General features: G+C 43.0%; 1 protein-coding gene across 2 annotated transcripts in view; it reads right to left on the bottom strand.

Annotated features, from left to right (window-relative positions):
• Positions 1–20,670, bottom strand: part of RAB5A (RAB5A, member RAS oncogene family) — a 100,913-nt gene that overhangs the window by 7,276 nt on the left and 72,967 nt on the right. Inside the window, exon 7 of one of the 2 annotated variants that reach the window (XM_070944488.1) lies at positions 4,869–5,259. The exons of the other annotated variant lie outside the window; for it this stretch is intronic. Coding sequence (XP_070800589.1) covers positions 5,195–5,259 — 65 coding nt within the window. The 3' untranslated portion in view covers positions 4,869–5,194. Of the gene's footprint in view, positions 1–4,868; positions 5,260–20,670 lie in introns of those variants that run through there. 2 annotated transcript variants of the gene reach the window in all.

The raw sequence follows: 20,670 nt of genomic DNA, 5'->3' as shown, positions 1-20,670 counted from the left end.
ACACTTCCCTACAAAACCTATGGGATACAACCAAAGCATATATAAGAGGCCTCACGATATCATATAATGTAAAACGGAGAAAAGAGAGAGAGAAAGAATATAACAAATTATTAGAAGAAATTCAAAATTGGGAATGTAAATTGCAAAGAAACCCAGGGGATGAAAAAATAAGGTTAAATTGGTTAACAGCAAAACATAATCTAAACATATTAGAGCAGGGGAAATATGTAACAGCATTGAAATATACAAGACAAAATTACTTTGAAAACGCAAACAAACCAGGGAGATGGCTGGCGTATAGGCTGAGGAAGGAAAGAGAAAAAAGAACAATTCAGAAATTACGAGATGATGAGGGAAGGATTCAATGGGCCCTAGAGGAAAAAAAGGACATAATAGTCCAATATTATCAAAAACTGTATGAAAAGGATATAGTAACAGAGGAGGAAATTGAATACTATTTAAAAGGGGAGGGATTGCAAATACTAACAGAGGAAGAAAGAGAATTATTAGATAAGGAGATTACGATGGGGGAGCTAAAAGAGGCACTGAAGAGGCAAAAAAATAATAAAACCCCGGGGACAGACGGTTTACCAATAGAATTCTATAAGACATTTGGAGACTCATTAAATGGAATACTGTTAGAAATATACAATGAGGCCCTAATGGAGGCAAAGCTACCCAACACATGGAAAGAAGCATACATTTCCTTAATATCTAAAGAGGGGACAGATACCACACTAATAAAAAATTATAGGCCGATTTCTTTGTTGAACACTGATTATAAAGCTTTCATGAGTATAATTGCCAATAGGATGAAAATAATATTACAAAATAAAATACACCAGGATCAAAATGGTTTTCTGCCTACAAGGCAGATAAAAAACAATTTAAGAATAGTATTGGATGTTCTAGAATATTATGAGGTGCATCCAGAGAGACAGGTAGCACTGATCTTTCTGGATGCACAAAAAGCCTTTGACCAAGTTAACTGGCAATTTATGAAGCAACAAATTAAAAGTATGAATTTTGGAGAAAAATTTACTAAAATGATAACATCGATATATCAGAATCAGAAAGCATGTGTTTTGGTGAATGGTGACCCAACAAAATTCTTTGGAATAGATAAAGGAGTAAGGCAGGGATGTCCACTTTCCCCTTTACTATTCATTTTAACATTGGAAAATTTATTAATCAGAATTAGAGCAAATAAAGAAATTCAAGGATTAAAGATCAAGAGAGAGGATTATAAGGTCCAAGCATTTGCAGACGACCTTGTTTTTTTCGTAGAAAACCCATTAGAAACAACCCCAAAATTAATAAAAGAGATTGAAAAATTTGGAAAGGTAGCAGGTTTAAAAATTAATAAAGAAAAGACAAAAATGATAACAAAAAACATGACAATAAAACAAGTAGAGAAATTAGTAAAAGAATCCGGTCTGCAGACAGTAAAAAAAATTAAATACTTAGGGATAAATTTGACGGCCAAAACGACAACAATAAAAGAAGACAATTATGATACTTTAGTCCAGAAAATAAAGGAAGATTTAGAAAAATGGGGGAAACTAAAACTGTCTTTATTGGGGAAAATAGCAGCAATAAAATCAAACATACTGCCAAGACTCCTTTATCTATTCCAAACAATTCCAATAAAATTAGATAAGAAATTCTTTGATAATTTGGATAAAATAACTTAAAAATTTGTGTGGGAAGGGAAGAAATCAAGAATAAAATTGAATATACTACAAGATGATAAAAGTAGAGGTGGATTTGGACTCCCGGCATGGGATAAATATTACAAGGCTGCCAGTTTATTATGGATTAAAGATTGGATAACCTTAGATAATCAAAGATTGCTAAATTTAGAAGGGCATGATTTAATGAAAGGATGGCACGCCTTTATATGGAGTTCAGGAAATAAAATATATAAACATTTTAACAACCATACAATCAGGAGATCCTTAATTAACACATGGCTACAAATTAAACAAAAACACTACATGAAAATTCCTGGCTGGCTATCGTCTATAGAAGCAATAACTCACCCCAACATATTATCAAAACAAAAGATTCTAAAATATAGGGAAATAGTAGATGTTCAGGGGAATTTGAAAACTAGGGAAGAGCTTAAAGAACAAGGAATGGAAATAGACTGGTGGCCCTACTCGCAAATAAAAGTAAGATACAGAAAAGACCAAGAGAAAGAAGGAATAGATTTAAAACAAAATCAATTAGACAAACTATTAGAATCAAAAGAAGGGAAGCTAATCTCAAAAATTTACAAATATTTACTCGAATTCGATCTGGCAGAAGAGTTGGTCAAAGGGCAGATGGTAGCCTGGGCGAGGAACATAGGGCATAATATACAATTAGAAGATTGGGAAAGAGCTTGGGAAGATAATTATAGAATGACAAAATCGGTACCATACAAAGAAAATCATTATAAAATGTGGTACCGATGGTATCTGCCACCCGCAAGGTTAGCAAAAATGTATCCAAATGTGAACCCGGTTTGCTGGAAATGTAAAAAAGCACAGGGAACTTTTTACCATGCTTGGTGGCTTTGCCCAAAAATCAAAAAATATTGGAACAAAATAAAAACATGGATAATAGAAATAACAAATCACGAAATTGAATTAACACCTGAAGTCTTTTTACTCGGCATGATCAATAAAAATATTAGGAAGGACATAAAATACCTAATACTCCATATTATAACAGCGGCAAGATTAGCATTGGCACAACTCTGGAAAATTGACCGTTTGCCAACTGATCAGGAAGTAATACAGAAAATCTATGTATGCGCAGAGATGGATAAATTAACCCTAAAATTACAGGATAAGGAAGATTCAAATTATTTTAAAATATGGAATAGCTGGTACCAGTGGATAAGTCAGAGAGAGGGAATGCTTAGAGATGAAAGTTAGGAGAAATCAATGTAAATAAACAACTGCACTGTCAGAGAGATATAGAAGGAAATATAGTCACTGTGTGTATATATATATATGTATATATAACATTAGAAAGTAGTTGATAGAGGAAATTGAGCACTATATATGTATAGTATATGTACTTGTAATTTGTGTGTTTGATTAAGAAAAACTTGTTCAGTTTTTCTTATAATTGTTTTAAATGTCTTTTTTTTAAATATGAATAAAGTTTGTTTAAAAAAAAAAAATTTAAAAAAAAAGAAAATTTGAAAGATATCCTCCTGTAGATTTTGAAATTTATATTTGGTAAATAAGTGTTTTAATGGTATTAAGAGATTTTTAGAATGTTTAACATAAGATTATATTATTTTAAAAGATATATGAGATAAAATGTGTAAGATTTCAAGATGCCCAATTTTTTTGAAGGAAAGAGGATTAATGTTAAATTCAGAATTTCATTAGGGAGTAATGTTCAAAAAGAATGATGTTCGAGGGTATGGAAATGGAACTTATTCATGATTTTTACTGTTTGTAATACTGCTAAAGTATTGGATTATACATCAAGAAAAAGTTTTTTTTATAATTAGGAAGAATGAATTTAACTTAATTGGTTTTGAGAATTTATAAAAGGGAGGTTGGTGAATTGAAGCAAGGGGAGTTAAAGAACGTGTGGGAGTTTTGAACTTTATAATTAGTTAAGTTTATTTTAGCATATGTTTGCTAGATGCTATACCCTGTTTTTGCTCTGGGAAGTTGGGGGGGTGGGGTGGGGAGGGTGGGAAAAAAGTGGTGAATAGAGAAATGTTTTAACAGAAGAAAGTATCTACGATTAGAATACAGGAGTTGCTCAGATACTAAAGGAGGAGAATATTTCACAGCAAAGAAGTTAGAAAGGAGAGAGGAGGAGAGGGTAGGAAGAGGAGAGGGAGGGAGAGGAATGGAAGAAAGGAGAGGAGGAAGGGAGGGGGATGGGAGTAGGAGTGAAGGTGAGAAGGGGGAAAAGAAGAGAGAAGTGGGGGAAAGGAAAGGGAAGTAGGATGAGGTAGGAGAGGAGGCAGGAGAAAGTAGGAGAGAAGAGGAGGGAGGGAAGGGAAGGAAAGGAGGAGAAGAAGAAGGTTTGTTGTGGAATGAGGGAAGAAAGAGAAGAGCAACTCCGAATGTAATTAAAATGTCTTATTTTGATGCTTTCTTTAAGGGAAACATGTATATGTAGGATTTATTATGTATAAGAAAATGTATATTTTCTATTAAGTGGGGAGGGGGAAAGGGTGGGGGGGGGAGAAAATTGTTTGTATTTCTTATAAAACTTTTCAATTAAAAAAAAAAAACAATCCGTCGACCTGTTCGAACCTTATGGGTCGGGTCAGGGTTTTCACCTGGATTCCTAGCTTCAGGACAGTTTGCAAGCTGATTAGGCAGCGAGTGCACCCAGAGTCTATTATGGCTTCTATGTTCCCCTGGGCCCCGGATTTTGGTGCTACGATTTTCACTGGGATGGCAAAGGGGCGGGTGGTTTCACTTACCATCAGGTCATCCTCACTCTCGTTGTCGCTGTCATAGGGCACCGGCTGCTGGATGTCCCTAGCCGGAGTTCTTTTCCCGTCACTTATGTGAGGAGAGACCTTGACAGCCTGACGGGTGAACTTTCCCCTCTCTCTCAGCTTTCGTTCAGACTTCTTCACTTTGGCAGGCTCCGGTGGCTTCCCCCTGGGTTGGGGAGTGGGGCTGAGGCACTTGGCAGCCCAATGGCCTTGCTGGCCTGAGCGAAAGCATTTAATGGGCGGTCCCGAAGCTCCGCTGGTGGGGTCTGCAACTTGACTGGGGGCTGATCATCTCCCCAGCTGTTGTTTCTCCAGTTCGGGCTTTTGCTTTTGCTCCATGGCTCTGTGTCTCTTGCATCGTTTGAGCTCGAAATCCATCGCCACCGCCATCTGATACCACTTGTAGATCTGGTCCGGGACCCCTTGGTAAACACACACATTCAGCAGCTTATGGTACAGGCATTCTTTGAAGAAGTAGTCCAGTAGCCTCTCCGGCCACTGCCACAGCCTCCCAGCCACTCTCCAGAATTCTCAGGATGTATTCTTTGGTGGGTTGGACCCTCTGCTTTAGTTCACAGATCTTGGCCTCAGCTTGCAGGGCCTGGGAGTCATCCTCGAACCTGTTTCTCAACTCTTGAAGGAAGGCATCAATGTTCCCCAGATCTGGCGCACCCTCAACATGGAGCTGGGTCACCCATTCCGCTGCCTCCCCCTCCAGGTTCACGGTCACTGCACGGACCATCGCTTGGTCACATGGGTAGTCTGCCATATGGTCATCCATGAGCCCGCACCTGATTTAGAAAGAAAGCCAGTTTTTCTGTGTCCCCATCGAAGGTAGCTTTCATAGGAGGAGGTGTGGCTGGGCGAGGAGGAGGAGGGGGTTGCGGTGGCGCCCAAGCTAGAAGTCAATTGCCAGGGACCCAGCTGGCTCCAGGGTAGTATGCCCATGGTGGGGGCCCCTGCCATCCTGGTGGGGGCCCCTGCCATCCTGGTGGGGGCCCCTGCCATCCTAAAGGGTTGGGCACATGGCCGGGAGGGCTTGCTACCCAACGGCGCTGCGGCGGGCTTCGCTGCAGGCCCAGGCTTGACTGAGCTGACTGCAGTGGTGGAGGACTGGCCGGCTGCATTGCTGCCGCTGGAGCCGGATCACGGCAGGGTGGGAATGTCAGGATAGGTCGGCTCAGGACCCCGCAGGACCATTCAAGCCTACTGTGATGACCCAGGGCGTGGCATGAAGACAACACAGCCAGAGAACTGGTATAAGTCCCTTTATTGGCACCAACTTTGCCCCCAATGTCCTGTTTACTCTCTGGCCTGGAGAAAAGCTCTCCCACAAACCTGCAGCAGCTTCTGGCTGCAGATACTCCAGTCCAAATGCTGTAAGCAGAATGACTGCAATCAATCACTCCAGCAGGGCAAGATAATGAGTCCGAGAAGCGAAGTATCATGGCAATAATTCCAACAAGACAAGGTAAGCACACAGAAGCACGGCACTAATTCAGTCAGGAGTAATGCCAGGAATGCAGGCCACAACTCTTAACACTAGATGAATTCAGCGTTTGTTCCTGACAAATGCCCCTCCCAACTGCCTCTCTTTTAAACTCCATCCCCAGGTGTGCCTTGTGAAGGGAATCGGGGCCCTTTCCTTCCTCGTAAGCCACGCAACCCACGTTGCTCTCTTCTGTGTTCTTCCCTGCGTGCCCAAGGATGAGGAGGGGGTGGGCCTTGGTCTTCATCTGAACCCCCTCTCCCTTGTTCTACCTGTTAAGGATATTCTTGGCTAATGACCAATGTTGTGGGTTATTGAGCAGAGCACCCTTTGAGTTTACACACGAAAGCGACTGAGAATGATTGTGGATAATAACAGTTAATATACAAACAAACTGGGTTTTGATAATATTTTACTTGTAAGGAAAAAGCAAAATCATAGTCCAAAAACATTCCAAGTCATACACATATAAAGTGAGATAAAGATCAGTCCAGGGATATTTTCCAATATAAAGTCTTCTTACCAGTTGCCATAAGCTATCTGCATACGTTTGGTGCTCCTGCTTGGATTCATATATCATCGCAATTAAGGCGAAAGGGACAACAAAGAGCAAGGAAAACGTTTTTTGTTGGGTATGAATCTAACCACAGATCATTTAGATTTTGGGCACCAGGTACCTCTAGCATTTATTGTAGTGCTAGTGCTAAGTTCCTGGAGCATATTGGTTGGGATAAGCTTGAGCAAGCTGGTTACAAAAATGAGGATAGTATTATTATTGATACTCAAATGTTCAATAATACCCCTGAAGAAGAAATAGCTGATGTAGAACCTACTGTAAAGGAAGAAGAGGTTTTAGGGGAGGAATTAGTTGAAACACCGGTTACGAGTCCTGTATTACCTAGAAGATCTACTCGGGTTAAACATCCACCCGACAGGTATCAAGCTAGTGTGGTTTGTCAGGAAAATATAGAACCTTCTAACTACAATGATATCAAATTGTATCCTGTAAAGGATCAAGTAGCTTGGAAGGAAGCTATGGCTAAAGAACTTAAATCGTTAACTGAGTTGAATGTATATGAAAATGTTAATTTACCACCAGGTGAACGTTTAATTGGTTGTAAATGGGTTTATAAATTAAAAACTGGAGTTGATGGAACTGTAACCCATAAAGCACGATTAGTCGCTCAAGGATTCACTCAGTCTGAAAACGACTACGATGAGGTTTTTGCTCCCAGTTTGAGAGCTACCACATTGAGAACAATGTTAGTGTGGGCAGCAAAGAATGACTATCAAATTACTCATATAGATGTTGAGACAGCATATTTACATGCCCCTTTACAGCACAATATCTATATGAAAAGACCACTAGGTGTAAGAACTGATGAGCGAACTGATTGCTGGAAACTAAAGAAAAGCCTCTATGGCAGTGATGGCTAACCTTTTTGCCATCGTGTGCCAGGAAGGGGGGGGTGGGGGAGGTTCGCATGCATGTGTGCCCACACCCATAATTCTATGGGGGCCATTTTGGGCCTCCAGAGGGCCTCCAAGAGGGTGGGGAAGGCTGTTTTCACCCTCCCCAGATGCATAGAGCGGATCTGGATCCAGGTGAGAAAGAAAAACGGGCCTCCCCCACCCACCCCAGGCCCTTTGGAGGCAGGAAACAGCCTGTTTCCCTACTTCTGGTGGGCCCAGAAGGCCCGAAAATCAGCTGGCATGCGTGCCGGAGCTGAGCTAGGGTGCCCACTGATATGGCTACGTGTGCCACCTGTGGCACGCGTGCCATAGGTTTGCCATCACAGCTCTATGGTTTAAAGCAATCAGGGTTTGAGTGGAATAGATGTATAGTTAAAGAATTGAACAATATGGTTTTTATTGAAGGTGTAGCTGATAAATGTTTATTTAAACGGGAAAAAGATGGTTTAATTTCTTTTTTACTCTTGTTTACTGATGATATTGCTATTGTAATAAAAAGAGAACAGGAGGCAACAGAACTTATTTCTATGTTACAGAATAAGTTTAGAATTAGAAATTTAGGTCAAATCAAGCACTATTTAGGTCTTGATATTGTGAAACAAACTGTCACAAGCTAATAAGATTAGCCAACTGTTAAAACGTTATAATATGGAATTATGTAAGCCTGCGAAGACACCAATGAGCCAGGATTTTAAACATGACAATATTCAAAGTCCTGTATTCAGCAAGGAAATTTATCAATCCTTGATTGGTAGTCTATCGTATATTAGTAATTGGTCTAGGCCGGATATATCCTATAGCGTCAATCAACTTGCTAGGTATAACGCAGAACCAACTGAGAGGCATTGGCAAGCTGCAAAGAGAATACTAAGATATTTAAAACAAACAATGCAATATGCGTTATATTTAGAACCTAACAACGATCTTGTATTAACTGCATATGCTGATGCTAGTTTTGCTTCAGATTTAACCACACGTAAATCCACATGAGGTATTGCAATAATGTTAGGGAATTCATTAATAGGATGGAAATCGATCAGGCAAAAGCACATAAGTTTATCAATAGTGGAAGCAGAATTTTCCTGTTTGTCTTTAATGTGCACAGAACTAGTTTATTATAAACAACTGTTACTTGATATAGGCTTAAATGTAAACGATCCATTTGTAGTATTTGAGGATAATCAAGCTGCAATTAAGATGGCCATGAATTTGGCTGTAAAAACAAGATCTAAGCATACCGATATTAGGTACTTGAATGTAAGACAATGTGTACAGAGTAAAATGATACAATTAGAATATTGTATGACTGAAAATAATATCGCTGATAATTTTACTAAAGCTCAGGGTGCAATTAAACATAGAACATGTTGTGAATGTTATGGTTTAAGAATGTAAGCCATTATATATTGTCCTGTCCAAAAGGGGAGAATGTTAGGAAATGGTTATTTGTCTAACTAATTGGTCAGGCAATATATAAACCAACAATGCATGTTTGCAGTCAGAAAGGTATTATATTGCTTTAAGACTGTATTGCATCATCCTGCATCCTGATTGGCTAAGCTCTGTAGCCAATGTACTTAAGGGAAGTCAGGATCATGGCTTGGGTGGATACTACACCATTTTACCTGCTTATTTGCTGTAACTCTCTACCTGATCTCTCTGCATGATCGCTGTTTGATCATAGCTACATGTTACTTTCTACTATTTATTGAATGTTTTATATTGAACTTGTTCCTGTTTTGAAACTCAAGAAGAACTGTTTTATTGTGTATGACTACAACTGGTAAGAAGACTTTGTACTTGAAATATCCCTGGATTGATCTTTTAACTCTCGTATCTGTGTATTGTTTTTGGACTTTGCTTTTACTTTTTGTTAACATGCTATGCAGTTTGATTTAATTTATGAGTTGTGGTTCTGTTTGCTTTTTAGAGAAATTGTATAACTTCTGGAAACATCCGGATTTCATTTAGTCTGCAGGTAAAGCCTTAAGTTCCGGGAAAGATGTACCAGTATCTCACTATAAATGACTGCAAACATAAATACTGTCATCGTTGACTCACTACGCAGCCTGCTGGCAACCAGACAACAATAGAGGGAGGACGGAAGGCATTGGAATGTGAGGGCGGCTTAGGAGGAAAAATCTGGAATGCAAGTGTGCCATCTGGAAACCTGAGACAGTTCCACCCCAAGGTCGCCAACTCTGAGAATGTCTGAGGTAAACAGATTGTTCTCAAAACAACCTAGGTGCAACTTATTGGTAGACAAAGGACCATGGGAGGACCAAGGGGGGTGTTGTGGCCCACCAGCTCTGCTGGCAGCAGACTCGGACGATGAGGAGGTTGGGGAGGAACTTGGGCCAGTTCTGGAGTCTGGGGAAGGCTCTGATGGATGTTCTGTGTCGGACACAGAGATAGAGCCAGGGCCGTCCAACATTTCCCAGCCACCGGAGAGGCAGCTGCCTTTGGAGGCTGATATGAGTGAGGAGGAACAGATGAGGCCTGTTCCAGATGCACATCAGGGTATGTATCTGTAAACTGATGTAAGCTTGTAAGCGGAGGCAACTGAAAGCTGATGCATTGGGAATGAGGCAGCAGGGTTACTGCCACTTTAAGAAGCTGGGTAAGAAGCTGTCTATATAAGGGAAGCCATTAGAGGGCATCTGCCTTCTCATGTTCTCTCTCATGTATCTCATTGCTCTCGTGTCAGTAGCTGTATGATAAGGTATTTAACCATGTATAAGTCTGTAAATATATAGCTGTTATAAACCACTGTTAATTATCTAAAGGCTCTGTGTGCTGTGTGTTGTGTTTTGCTCTTGGATTTATCTCATAATACTAGTCACGCAGCCTAAACTCTGACAGGTTATGGGCCCAGTCCACAGTGAAGGCCACAGTAACTAGTGAGTATAGAAAGAGACTCCGTGTGTGAGCTTGCACCAGAGCAAGTGGTTTAAATCGTGGTTAGCAGGCAGCATGGCCTCCGTCGGTGTAATGGGAGGAGGTTTCCCGGTGTCTCGGCTGAATGAGACTAATTACCTCTCCTGGAATGTGAAGATGGAGATGTACCTGTGGAGGGAGGAGTTGTGGACGATTGTTACTGATCTACCAGCAGTCCTGGATGATGGGGATCAGAGGAAAAACGAAAAGACATTAGCCAGCAGAATCCTTGCCCTGGAAGATAGTCAGCGTATACACGTGAGGGGTCTCCAGTCTGAGAAAGAGAGCTGGGAGGCGTTGCGCAGCGTGTATGTGAGAGAGACTGCGGGCAGTAAAATGTTGCTGACTAGGAGGCTGTGTAAGGCACAGCTGAAGCCAGGAGTGTGTGTGTCCACACATTTGCAGAACATGAGACGGTCATTCCTCGAGTTGGAAGAAAGGGGAGTGGCATGTTGCGAGAAGGGGGTTAAGGGGTTTCTTGGGAAAGTTTTTAGAGAAAATTTTAAGGGGTTCCGGGAGGGGGGTAGTTGGTTATGTGGAGAGATCTGGGGGGACCTATATAGCCACAGGGATGCACAGCCGGTCTGACGGTCGTGGCGGGAGGGACGGGGTTGGGAGTTTGGATGGGGTGCAGGGGGATGAGGGTGAGGGCTGTTTGATTAGTACTGTGGGTGGGAGGGGCAGATATGGCGAAAGCAGGGGGCCATATCAGGTTTCGGGAGTGCGCACTCGCTGTTTGCAAGTGATTGCGCACTCTGGCCCCCAATGCATTTCTCGTTCCCCGGGTTGCACAGACCCTCAGGGCCTGGGCCTCCGACTGATACTGTGCAATGCCAGGTCCATGATAAATAAGGCCCCCCTCATTTATGATCTTGTTCAAGAGGGGGGTGCTGACCTGGCGGGTATTACGGAGACCTGGTTGGGCCGGGAGGAGGGGTTCCCCTTGTTGAAATGTGCTCGCCAGGCTTCTGCGCATTCCATCAGCCGAGGGCTCAGGGTAGGGGCGGGGTGGTGGTGGTGGTGGCAGCAATTATTAAGGCAAGTCTTTGTCCAAGGGAGGCCACTGTTCCTCAGATAGCCGGATGTGAGTCCCTCCTTGTGAAGTGGGGTCGTGGGGTGCAGATGGGCTTGCTGATTGTGTACCTGGCTCCCTGCCATGTAGCAGAGGCCCTGCCCGAGTTGCTCAACGTAGTAGCCGGGGTGGCGGTGGATACCCCCAGACTTATGGTCATGGGGGATTTCAACCTACCATCCGTCGGTGAAACGTCAGAGGCGGCTCGGGAGTTCATGGCCTCCGTGACGGCCATGGACCTGACTCAGTTAATTCAAGGCCCCACGCACACGGGGGGACACACTCTGGATCTGATTTTTGTCTCTGGTCAGTGGTTGAATGATCTAGAAATAGGGGATATAGCCATCAAGCCCTTGTCATGGTCAGATCATTCACTCCTTCGACTAGACCTTCGAGCCGCTACCCTCCGCCGCAGGGAGACAGAACCGACTAGGTGGTTCCGTCCCAGGCGCCTGATGGATCCAGATAGGTTCCTGACGGAGCTTGGGCCATTCTCTGAGGCTCTGGCTCACGACTCGACTGAAGAACTGGTGGCCACCTGGGATAGGGCGGCCGCTGGAGCTTTGGACCGCATCGTGCCTTTGCAGCCTCTGACCCAGTGTCGATCTCAATTGGCTCCCTGGTTTTCCGAGGAGCTGAGGGAGATGAAGCGCCGGAAAAGACGCCTGGAGAGCGACTGGAGGGCCAGCCACTCCGAATCTGACTGAACACTGGTGAGGTCTCATATTAAGATCTACCTAGTGGCAATAAGAGCGGCAAAATCTAATTATTTTTCCGCTCTTATAGCATCTACAGAGAACCACCCAGCAGCCCTGTTTAGGGTGACCCGCAACCTTCTTCATTTGGGAGCAAGGGAAGACCCCTTGCAGGGTAGGGTTGAGGATTTTGTGCAATTCCTGCATGACAAAGTCACTCAGATTCGGGAAGGCCTGGACTCCGATTGGGTAGATTCAGATGGGGTGACGGAGGTGGGTCTTGAGAGTGTTATCTGGGAGGAGTTTGACCTGGTGACCCCCGAAGACATGGACAGGATTCTGGGTAGGCTTAGCGCTGCCACATGTTTATTGGACCCGTGTCCCTCCTGGTTGGTGCTGGCCTCCCGGGCGGTCACATGAGGCTGGCTCCAGGGGATTATTAATACTTCCTTGAGTGAGGGTTTCTTCCCTCCCCCCCCTGAAAGAGGCAGTGGTGAGGCCCCTCCTCAAGAAGCCTTCCCTGGACCCGGCTGTATTAGCGAACTATCCTCCAGTCTCCAACCTTCGCTTCGTGGTGAAGGTTGTTGAGAGTGTGGTGGCACGACAACTTCCCCAGTACCTGGATGAAGCTGTCTATCTAGATCCATACCACTCGGGGTTCAGGCCGGGGTACAGCACGGGAACGGCATTGGTTGCATTGGTTGATGATTTCCGGAGGGCTCGGGACAGGGGCTGTTCCTCTGTCCTGGTCCTATTAGACCTCTCAGCGGCTTTTGATACCATCGACCATGGTATCATGCAGCAACGATTGGAGGGGTTGGGAGTGGGGGACACCATGTTGAGGTGGTTCTCCTCCTTCCTCTCTGACCGTACGCAGTTTGTGTTGGCAGGGGGACAGAGGTCGACCTCGAGGCACCTTGTTTGTGGGGTGCCGCAAGGGTCGGTCCTCTCGCCTCTTCTGTTCAACATTTATGTGATGCCGCTGGGTGAGATCATCCGTGGTTTTGGGGTGCAGTTCCATCAGTACGCTGATGATACTCAGCTGTACATCTCCACCCCGGACCACCCCAATGATGCCCTTGACGTGATGTCCCGGTGCCTGGAGGCCGTGCAGATCTGGATGGGGAGAAACAAGCTCAGACTCAACCCTTCCAAGACCGAGTGGCTGTGGTTTCCGGCGTCCCGGTATAGCCAGCTGGCTCCATCGCTGACTATTGGGGGCGAGATCTTGGCCCCCTCAGAGAGGGCTCGCAACTTGGGTGTTCTCCTGGATGCACGGCTGTCTTTAGAAGATCATATGACGGCTGTGGCCAGGGGAGCTTTTTATCAGGTTTGTCTGATTCACCAGTTGCGTCCCTTTCTGGACCGGGACGCCTTGCTCACGGTCACTCATGCCCTCGTCATGCCCCATCTGGACTACTGTAATGCTCTCTACATGGGGCTCCCCTTGAAGAGCACTCGGAGGCTCCAACTGGTCCAGAATGCGGCCGTGCGGGTGATTATGGGGGCGACACGGCGCACCCATGTAACACCTCTCCTGCGCGAGCTGCACTGGCTCCTGGTGGTCTTCCGGGTGCGATTCAAGGTGTTGGTTACCACCTTTAAAGCGCTCCATAGCTTAGGACCTGGGTATGTACGAGATCGCCTTCTGCCACCAATAGCCTCCCACCGGCCAATACGCTCCCACAGAGAGGGACTCCTCAGGGTGCCGTCAGCCAAACAATGTCGACTGGCGACACCCAGGGGTAGAGCCTTCTCTGTGGGGGAACTTGCCCTCTGGAATGAACTGCCCCCGGAGATTCGCATGATCCCTGACCTACGTACCTTTCGCCGTGTCCTTAAGACCCTTTTGTTTCAACAGGCCGAGCTGCCTTAGAAAATGAATTTTAACGGGGTGTTTGTAGTTTTTAATATAGGGCCACATTTTAATATATTTTAAATTGTTTTTAAATTTTATGGGTATATGTTTGTTTTAATATGGCTGTACACTGCCCTGAGTCCTTTGGGAGAAGGGCGGTATAAAAATTTAAATAAATAAATAAATAAATAAATAAACAAACAAACGGAGGTACACAAAGTGTATGTAGTGCTTAGTTCCTTGGATAGTTCATGGGACATTCTTCTGAACAGCCTTGAGTCCATGCAAGAACAGGACTTAACGATGGCGTACTTGACTGGTTGGTTGTTGGAGGAGCAGAAACGTCTGGAGAGGAGACCAGGAAAGGGAGGAGAGAGCGTTCAGCACAAACCAGCATCTGCAACAGTCCAGGATGCCGGCAGAGCAGCTGAAAGAGTTAACTTTGCGAAGAGATGCTACACGTGTGGTTCTACTGAACATCTCCAGAGACGCTGTCCTGAATGGAGGAACAGAGGGGCAGCAAGACAAGGGAGCAGAATTAATCAGCAAATGTGGAGCGGTTCTCCAGCGTCGTTTTCCCTGGCAGCGTCAACGACTGAACACAACAGGAATATGTGGTTGTTGGACAGTGGGGCAAGCTAACATATTGTTAATGATCCACATGTGTTTTCCGATTTGAAACCAGCAAGGAAAACATGGGTTAGTCTGGCTGATGGAAAGAAAGCTGCTGTAAAAGGGGAAGGTAATGTGTATGTACCAGAAATAGATGCTACGTTGTACAACGTGTTATATGTACCTGCTTTAGAGCATAATTTATTAAGTATATCCATGTTAGACAGGCAGGGGTATGAAGTAATATTTGCTGGGGGACTGTATACTATTAAGAAGAATGGACAGGTATGTGCACAAGGTGTTAAAAAGGATGGTCTGTATGTTCTGGGAATGTAAGAACATAATTGTGCACGTGTACTTAAAAATGTTTCTACACATGACAACTGTATACACCTGTTACATAGAAGATTAGGGCATGCAACTTTTAACATGTTGAGGAAAATGCTGGACATAGCTGAGGGGCTGAAATTAAAGAAATGTAGAGACTTCTGGTTGTAACCGGAGTGAGTGACAGCTGAAATCCATGGGGATCTGAAGAAATCTATGGTAATCAGCTGTTTTCTGCCGCCCTGGAGGCTCATTGGAGCCAAATGTTCACTAAATGTGACTAAGCTGGAAAGGCACCCATTGATCGCAAGGGGATGGCGGTCCCTTTAGCTGGATCCAGGGATAGTTTCTGGACAGGCAGGGAAAAAGACAGCCAGTCATGGCCAAACCGAAGCTCCAGCAATCGGAAAAAACAGGTGGTGAATTAGCGGAAAAGTGACAGTGCACTAGTTTGGGGTAAGGACGATACAATCTCTACCCAGAGGTAAACGAAACGTGCTAAATTATCTTTGCTTGAGGAGGGAGGCTCTGGAAAAAGAGAGGAAATTACCATCTTAGCTCCCTCCGGAAGCGGCAAGGGAAAGTTTTGGAGCAGTTCAAATTGCCAGTGAAGTGAAAGTAAAACAAGAGCTAAATAACACTAACCTGAGAGAAAGACTGGATTAACTATATTTTTAAAGGCAGAAAATATTCCTCACCAGTGGATCTTCTGTCGTCACTAAAACTTCCTTTAACTACAGAAGGTGAAGGTATTTCCTCCAATATTCTCTGAATGCCATCTTGAGAGTAGATAGAAAAAAGGAGTAAGACTGACATCTAGTGACCAAAGGTGGAATATACCAGAAGGGAAATAGATTGGGGGGGGGAGCTATACAACTTTAGAAAATAAAGTATCTGATGACAAGTGTTAGGAAATGATGATTACCTAACTTGTTGGGTTGGCAATATATAAACCTCAATATAGCTTTAAGACTGCTGTATTGCATCATACTGTGTTCTGATTGGTTAGCTCTGTAGCCAATGTCCTTAAGAGGGAGCTAGAAACATGGTTTGTTTCTCTTTGATTCTCTTTGATGCTCGTTACTGCTCTTTGCTGTGTTTGCTACTGTTTGCAACTGTAAGAACTGTTATTGTGTATGACTACAACGACTGGTAAGAAGACTTTGTTATTGGATTATCCCTGGACTATTGTTTTACTAGCTACTGCTTTATCTGTGTATGACATGGACTGTTTATTGGACTGTGCCTTATTACTATTTCCTGAAAGTAAACACAACTCAGTGTATCTCTGTGTTGGCTGTGTTTATTCGCAACTACTCTCAATCGCTTTCATGTGCACACCCTTGCTACTCAAGGGTTGCTCTGCAAATTACTTAACAACAAGGAACAATTAGAGGATTGTATTCCATGTAGGAAAATTTTGAGGGAAAATAAGATTGGAGCTGCAACAGAAATAGAAGCTACTGAAACCGGGTGGATTATAAATAGCTTGAATAAACTGGAACAGAAGAGAAAAGAAGAATTTTTATTTTGTGGTCAACTGGGAAGATAGCGAGCCTTATGGATTATAAAAACTAATGAAATTATAAATATAAGAGTATATGCTCACGGAACAGAAGGAAAAGACTATATTGGAGATATAGTGGGTGTTTTTGAGTTATTATAATCAACTGATTCTGATTTGAGTTTAATCCTCAAAACTGACTAAACTCTGGGAAATGAATGATTGACTGAACTCAGACCAAAAAAAAAGGGGGGGGGTCTAATATACTGCTGTCGTACTTTGATATTTGGATATATGGTACTACTACTGTTTTTATTACTGTTGGGTATTAATGTGGGGAGATATTCACCGTACTAGAATATTCTAAGTGGTCAATTCTGGGGTGGCCTACGAGTATAGGGAAGTCTAGGGGAGGTGTTAATAATTACTGGCTAAAAAAAATAATTGCCAAAATGTCGACTTTAAACATAACAAAAATAGGTAAAAAGGCATCCTCGACACCGGCATCAATATCTTCCAGCCCTTCTAATCAGAGGTCAGTTGAAAGCACCTTACAGCCAGAGAAAGCCGACTCATCACAAAAGGAGGTATTAACGTTATTACAGGCATTATAAGAATCTATGACCCAAAGCCATAATGAGATAAGGAAAGATATAGGAGAAGTGAGAAACGATACGGGAGAGTTGAAAGAAAAAATACAGAATATGGATGAAAAACTAGAGACCTTTCAACAAAAGATACTAGAAAGTGAACAAAAGATTCAAAAAATGGAGAAAACAGAACATATGAAAAAGAAGGTAGATGATTTAAATCAGCAACTGACACAGGCTAATAAAGAATTAATAATGTTAGAGACAGAAAAAGCTGACCATTATTTAAGGTTTCAAAACATAGAAGAGGAAAAGGGAAAAGATTTACCAGAATTAATGAAAGAATTGTTAGCAATGGCATCAGGCACAGACAAAAGAGAGATGGATATGGAATTGGATGAAACATATAGGATTTATACAAATTATTTGAAGAGACACAATCTTCCTAGGGAGGTACATATAAGACTAGTAAAAAAATCATTAAGGGATGAGATACTGCATAAAGTGAGAGAGGAACCACTAGTATATAAAGGTAAACAGTTGGTGGTTCTGAAACAAATCCCCAGGAGAGTAAGGGATCTAAGAAAACAGTATCACTTCCTCACTTCAGTCTTGGTTAGACACAATGTAAACTTCAGGTGGCTGATTCCCGAAGGGATTTTGGTCACCTGGCAAGAAAAAAAGTACCAATTGGACTCACTGGATAAGGCAATGGATTTTTATGAGAATTACTTAGCTGTAGATGAGGAACAAGAAACAAGAGAGCGAGTATATAAAAGCCAAGAAGCACTAATAACAGGAAGAAGATATCAAAAAAAAACCCACGGGATGAAAAGGAGAAAAAAGAATGTTTAGAACGAGAAGGAGCAATAGCGAAAGAACCTAGAGAAGTAAGAGCAACTAGGACTATAAAGCCTAGATAAAAATAATTGAACGCAAGAAGAAATAAAGGTGTTAATCAGTCAATATTAATGGGCTAAATTCACCAATAAAAAGGAAGAAGACATTCTCTAAATTAATGAAACTAAAATTAGATATAATAGCACTTCAAGAAGTGCACATTAAGAGACAACAATATAAATTATTGGAATATTCTAAATTGGGAAAATTATTCTATTCATTACCACAGCAAAAAAAAAAAAAAAAAAAGAGGGGTGGTACTTTATGTGAAAGAAACAATAAATGCCAAACAAATTTTTAATGATGAAGAAGGGAGAATTTTGATGTTGGAGGTGACTCTGTATCAAAAGTGAACCCTTATAGTTGTTATTTATGCACCAAATACTGGACAAGAGAAGTTTTATAAGCAACTTCATAAAAAGATTCTAGAAATAAAATATGAAAATATTTGTATCTTGGGAGATTTTAACACAATTGTCAATAATGAAATGGACTACAGAAGTAGTAAAATTAATTAAAAAAATAGAAGGACTTTACCAGAAACGTTGATTAAAATGATAGAAGAATTATCTATTCTAGACACATGGAGAGAAATGAATCCGGGGAAAAAACAATATACATTCTACTCCAATATGCATAAATTATGGTCTAGAATAGATATGATTTGCATGAATTTGGAATTATGTGGAAATGTACAAGAGACTGAAATTGAACCAAATTTATGGGCAGACCACAACCCAATAAAAATTAGTTGGAAGGGTCAAAGGAAGAGAACAAGGTGGACTTTAAACCAATCGATAATAAAAGAGAAGGAATTCATTCAGATGATGGAAAGAGAATTGGGGTTTAGGACTTCCAGTGATGTTGTCAGGGCGGCGCAGAGGGAAAAGAGCAAGAGCTGCTTTTTGACTCTGTTTCTTTCGTGTTAGGGGACCCTTCGAAGGCGTGTTGAAGGCTTGGAGAGCTACACGAAGCAGAGGGGAAGCCCAAGGGTCAGTGAGGTGGTGTGCAACCACCCCCTGGAACGAGGGAAACCCTCTTTATCCCGGCGCGAATGTGTCCTGTCATCTCATCTTGACATGGCAGACCCAAGGCCGTGACAGCGCACGACAGAATTGGAAGACAAAATTTAATCAGCAGACTGTGCTCATTTCCACTGGTGAGAGACTTCCATATGCATAACAATTGGAACCATCAAAGTGAATAAAACAAGGTATTTGGCAAATTACAGAGAGCTCCGGCAGGAAAGTAGCGGAGAATTAAAGAGACGAGCCGTGACTAAGTGAAAGTAAATGCCGATAGAGGATCGGGAGAAACATAAAGGAAGATCGAAAGCTGACTGTAAGGGGGAGAGGGAGAGCGAACGAGTGTAAGATAATGGAGGAAGAGTAAGAGAAGAGAAAAAGAGACCTCATACGTCAAAATTTGATAAGAAAAAAGAAAGGGGGTGGCGAAAGATGATTAAGGCTGATGGAGATCGGGTGATTAGAGAAAGCACGAGAGACAAGGAAAGAAGCTTGGAGAAGACCAAAAGATTAGACGGAGCTGTGAATAAACAAGTTGAGAACGGTGTCTGGTGGAGGAAAACTGGGATTTATAACGAAAAGTGAAAGCAGAGTGGCGGAAACAATCTGGATTTAAATAGTTACAAAGTTAAAAATGCTTGAAAGAGACAGTGAGAAGAAGGAGAGAGAGCGGCGAGAAGAAAGGGAAAAAAGAACTGTAAAAATTGAGAAATCCAGATACAATAAGGCATTGGGAAACTAAACTAAAAGAATTTTTTTTTAAAAGTTAAAGCAGAGGACATATGCTGAGTGAAATAGAAAATGGATTGTCATATTGTTACATTATAATCTGTGATTAACATTTTGGCAATAGGATATTTTCTGAATATTTATTTATTTATTTATTATATTTATATACCGCCCTTCTCCCGAAGGACTCAGGGCGGTGAACAGCCAAGATCAAATACATAAATATAAAAGTTAAAAACAATTTAAAACCAGGTTAAATTCTTTGGCCCACAATTAAAAACATCCCATTAAAATCCAATTTAAAATTTAAAACCGTTAAAATTAGGCTAGCCCGGCTTGCTGGAATAACAAAGTCTTCAGGGCACGGTGGAAGGTGCGCAAGTCCGGGATCCTCCGTACCTCCGGGGGCAGCTCGTTCCACAGGGCAGGAGCCCCCACTGAGAAGGCTCTCCCCCTGGGGGTCACGCCAGCCCTGCTTGCTGGAAAAGAAGAGTTTTCAGGGCACGGTGAAAGACCCGGAGATCCGATATCCTTCTTATCTCCGGGGACAAATCGTTCCAGAGGGCGGGAGCTGCCACAGAGAAGGCCCTCCCCCTGGGGGTCGCCAGCCGATATTGCCTGGCCGACGGCACCCTGAGGAGTCCCTCTCTGTGGGAGCGTACTGGTCGGTGGGAGGCAATCGGCGGCAGAAGGCGGTCCCGCAAATACCCAGGTCCTATGCCATGGAGTGCTTTAACGGTGGTAACCAACACCTTGAAGCGCACCCGGAAGACCACTGGAAGCCAATGCAGCTCACGCAGGAGAGGTGTCACATGGGAGCGACCCCTCGCTCCCATAATCCCCTGCGCGGCCGCATTCTGCACCAGTTGGAGCCTCCGGGTACTCCTCAAGGGGAGCCCCATGTAGAGAGCATTGCAGTAGTCCAGGCGGGAAGTGACGAGTGCCTGAGTGACTGTGCGTAAGGAATCCCGATCCAGAAAGGGACGCAACT

The sequence above is a fragment of the Pituophis catenifer genome, unplaced genomic scaffold, assembly GCF_029215685.1.
Source record: "Pituophis catenifer annectens isolate HBS135680 unplaced genomic scaffold, rPitCat1.0.hap2 SCAF_5, whole genome shotgun sequence".
In the NCBI taxonomy this organism is placed as follows: domain Eukaryota; kingdom Metazoa; phylum Chordata; class Lepidosauria; order Squamata; family Colubridae; genus Pituophis; species Pituophis catenifer.
The sequence above is the reverse complement of the archived record's forward strand: the minus strand, read 5'-3'. Positions and strand labels throughout refer to the sequence as shown.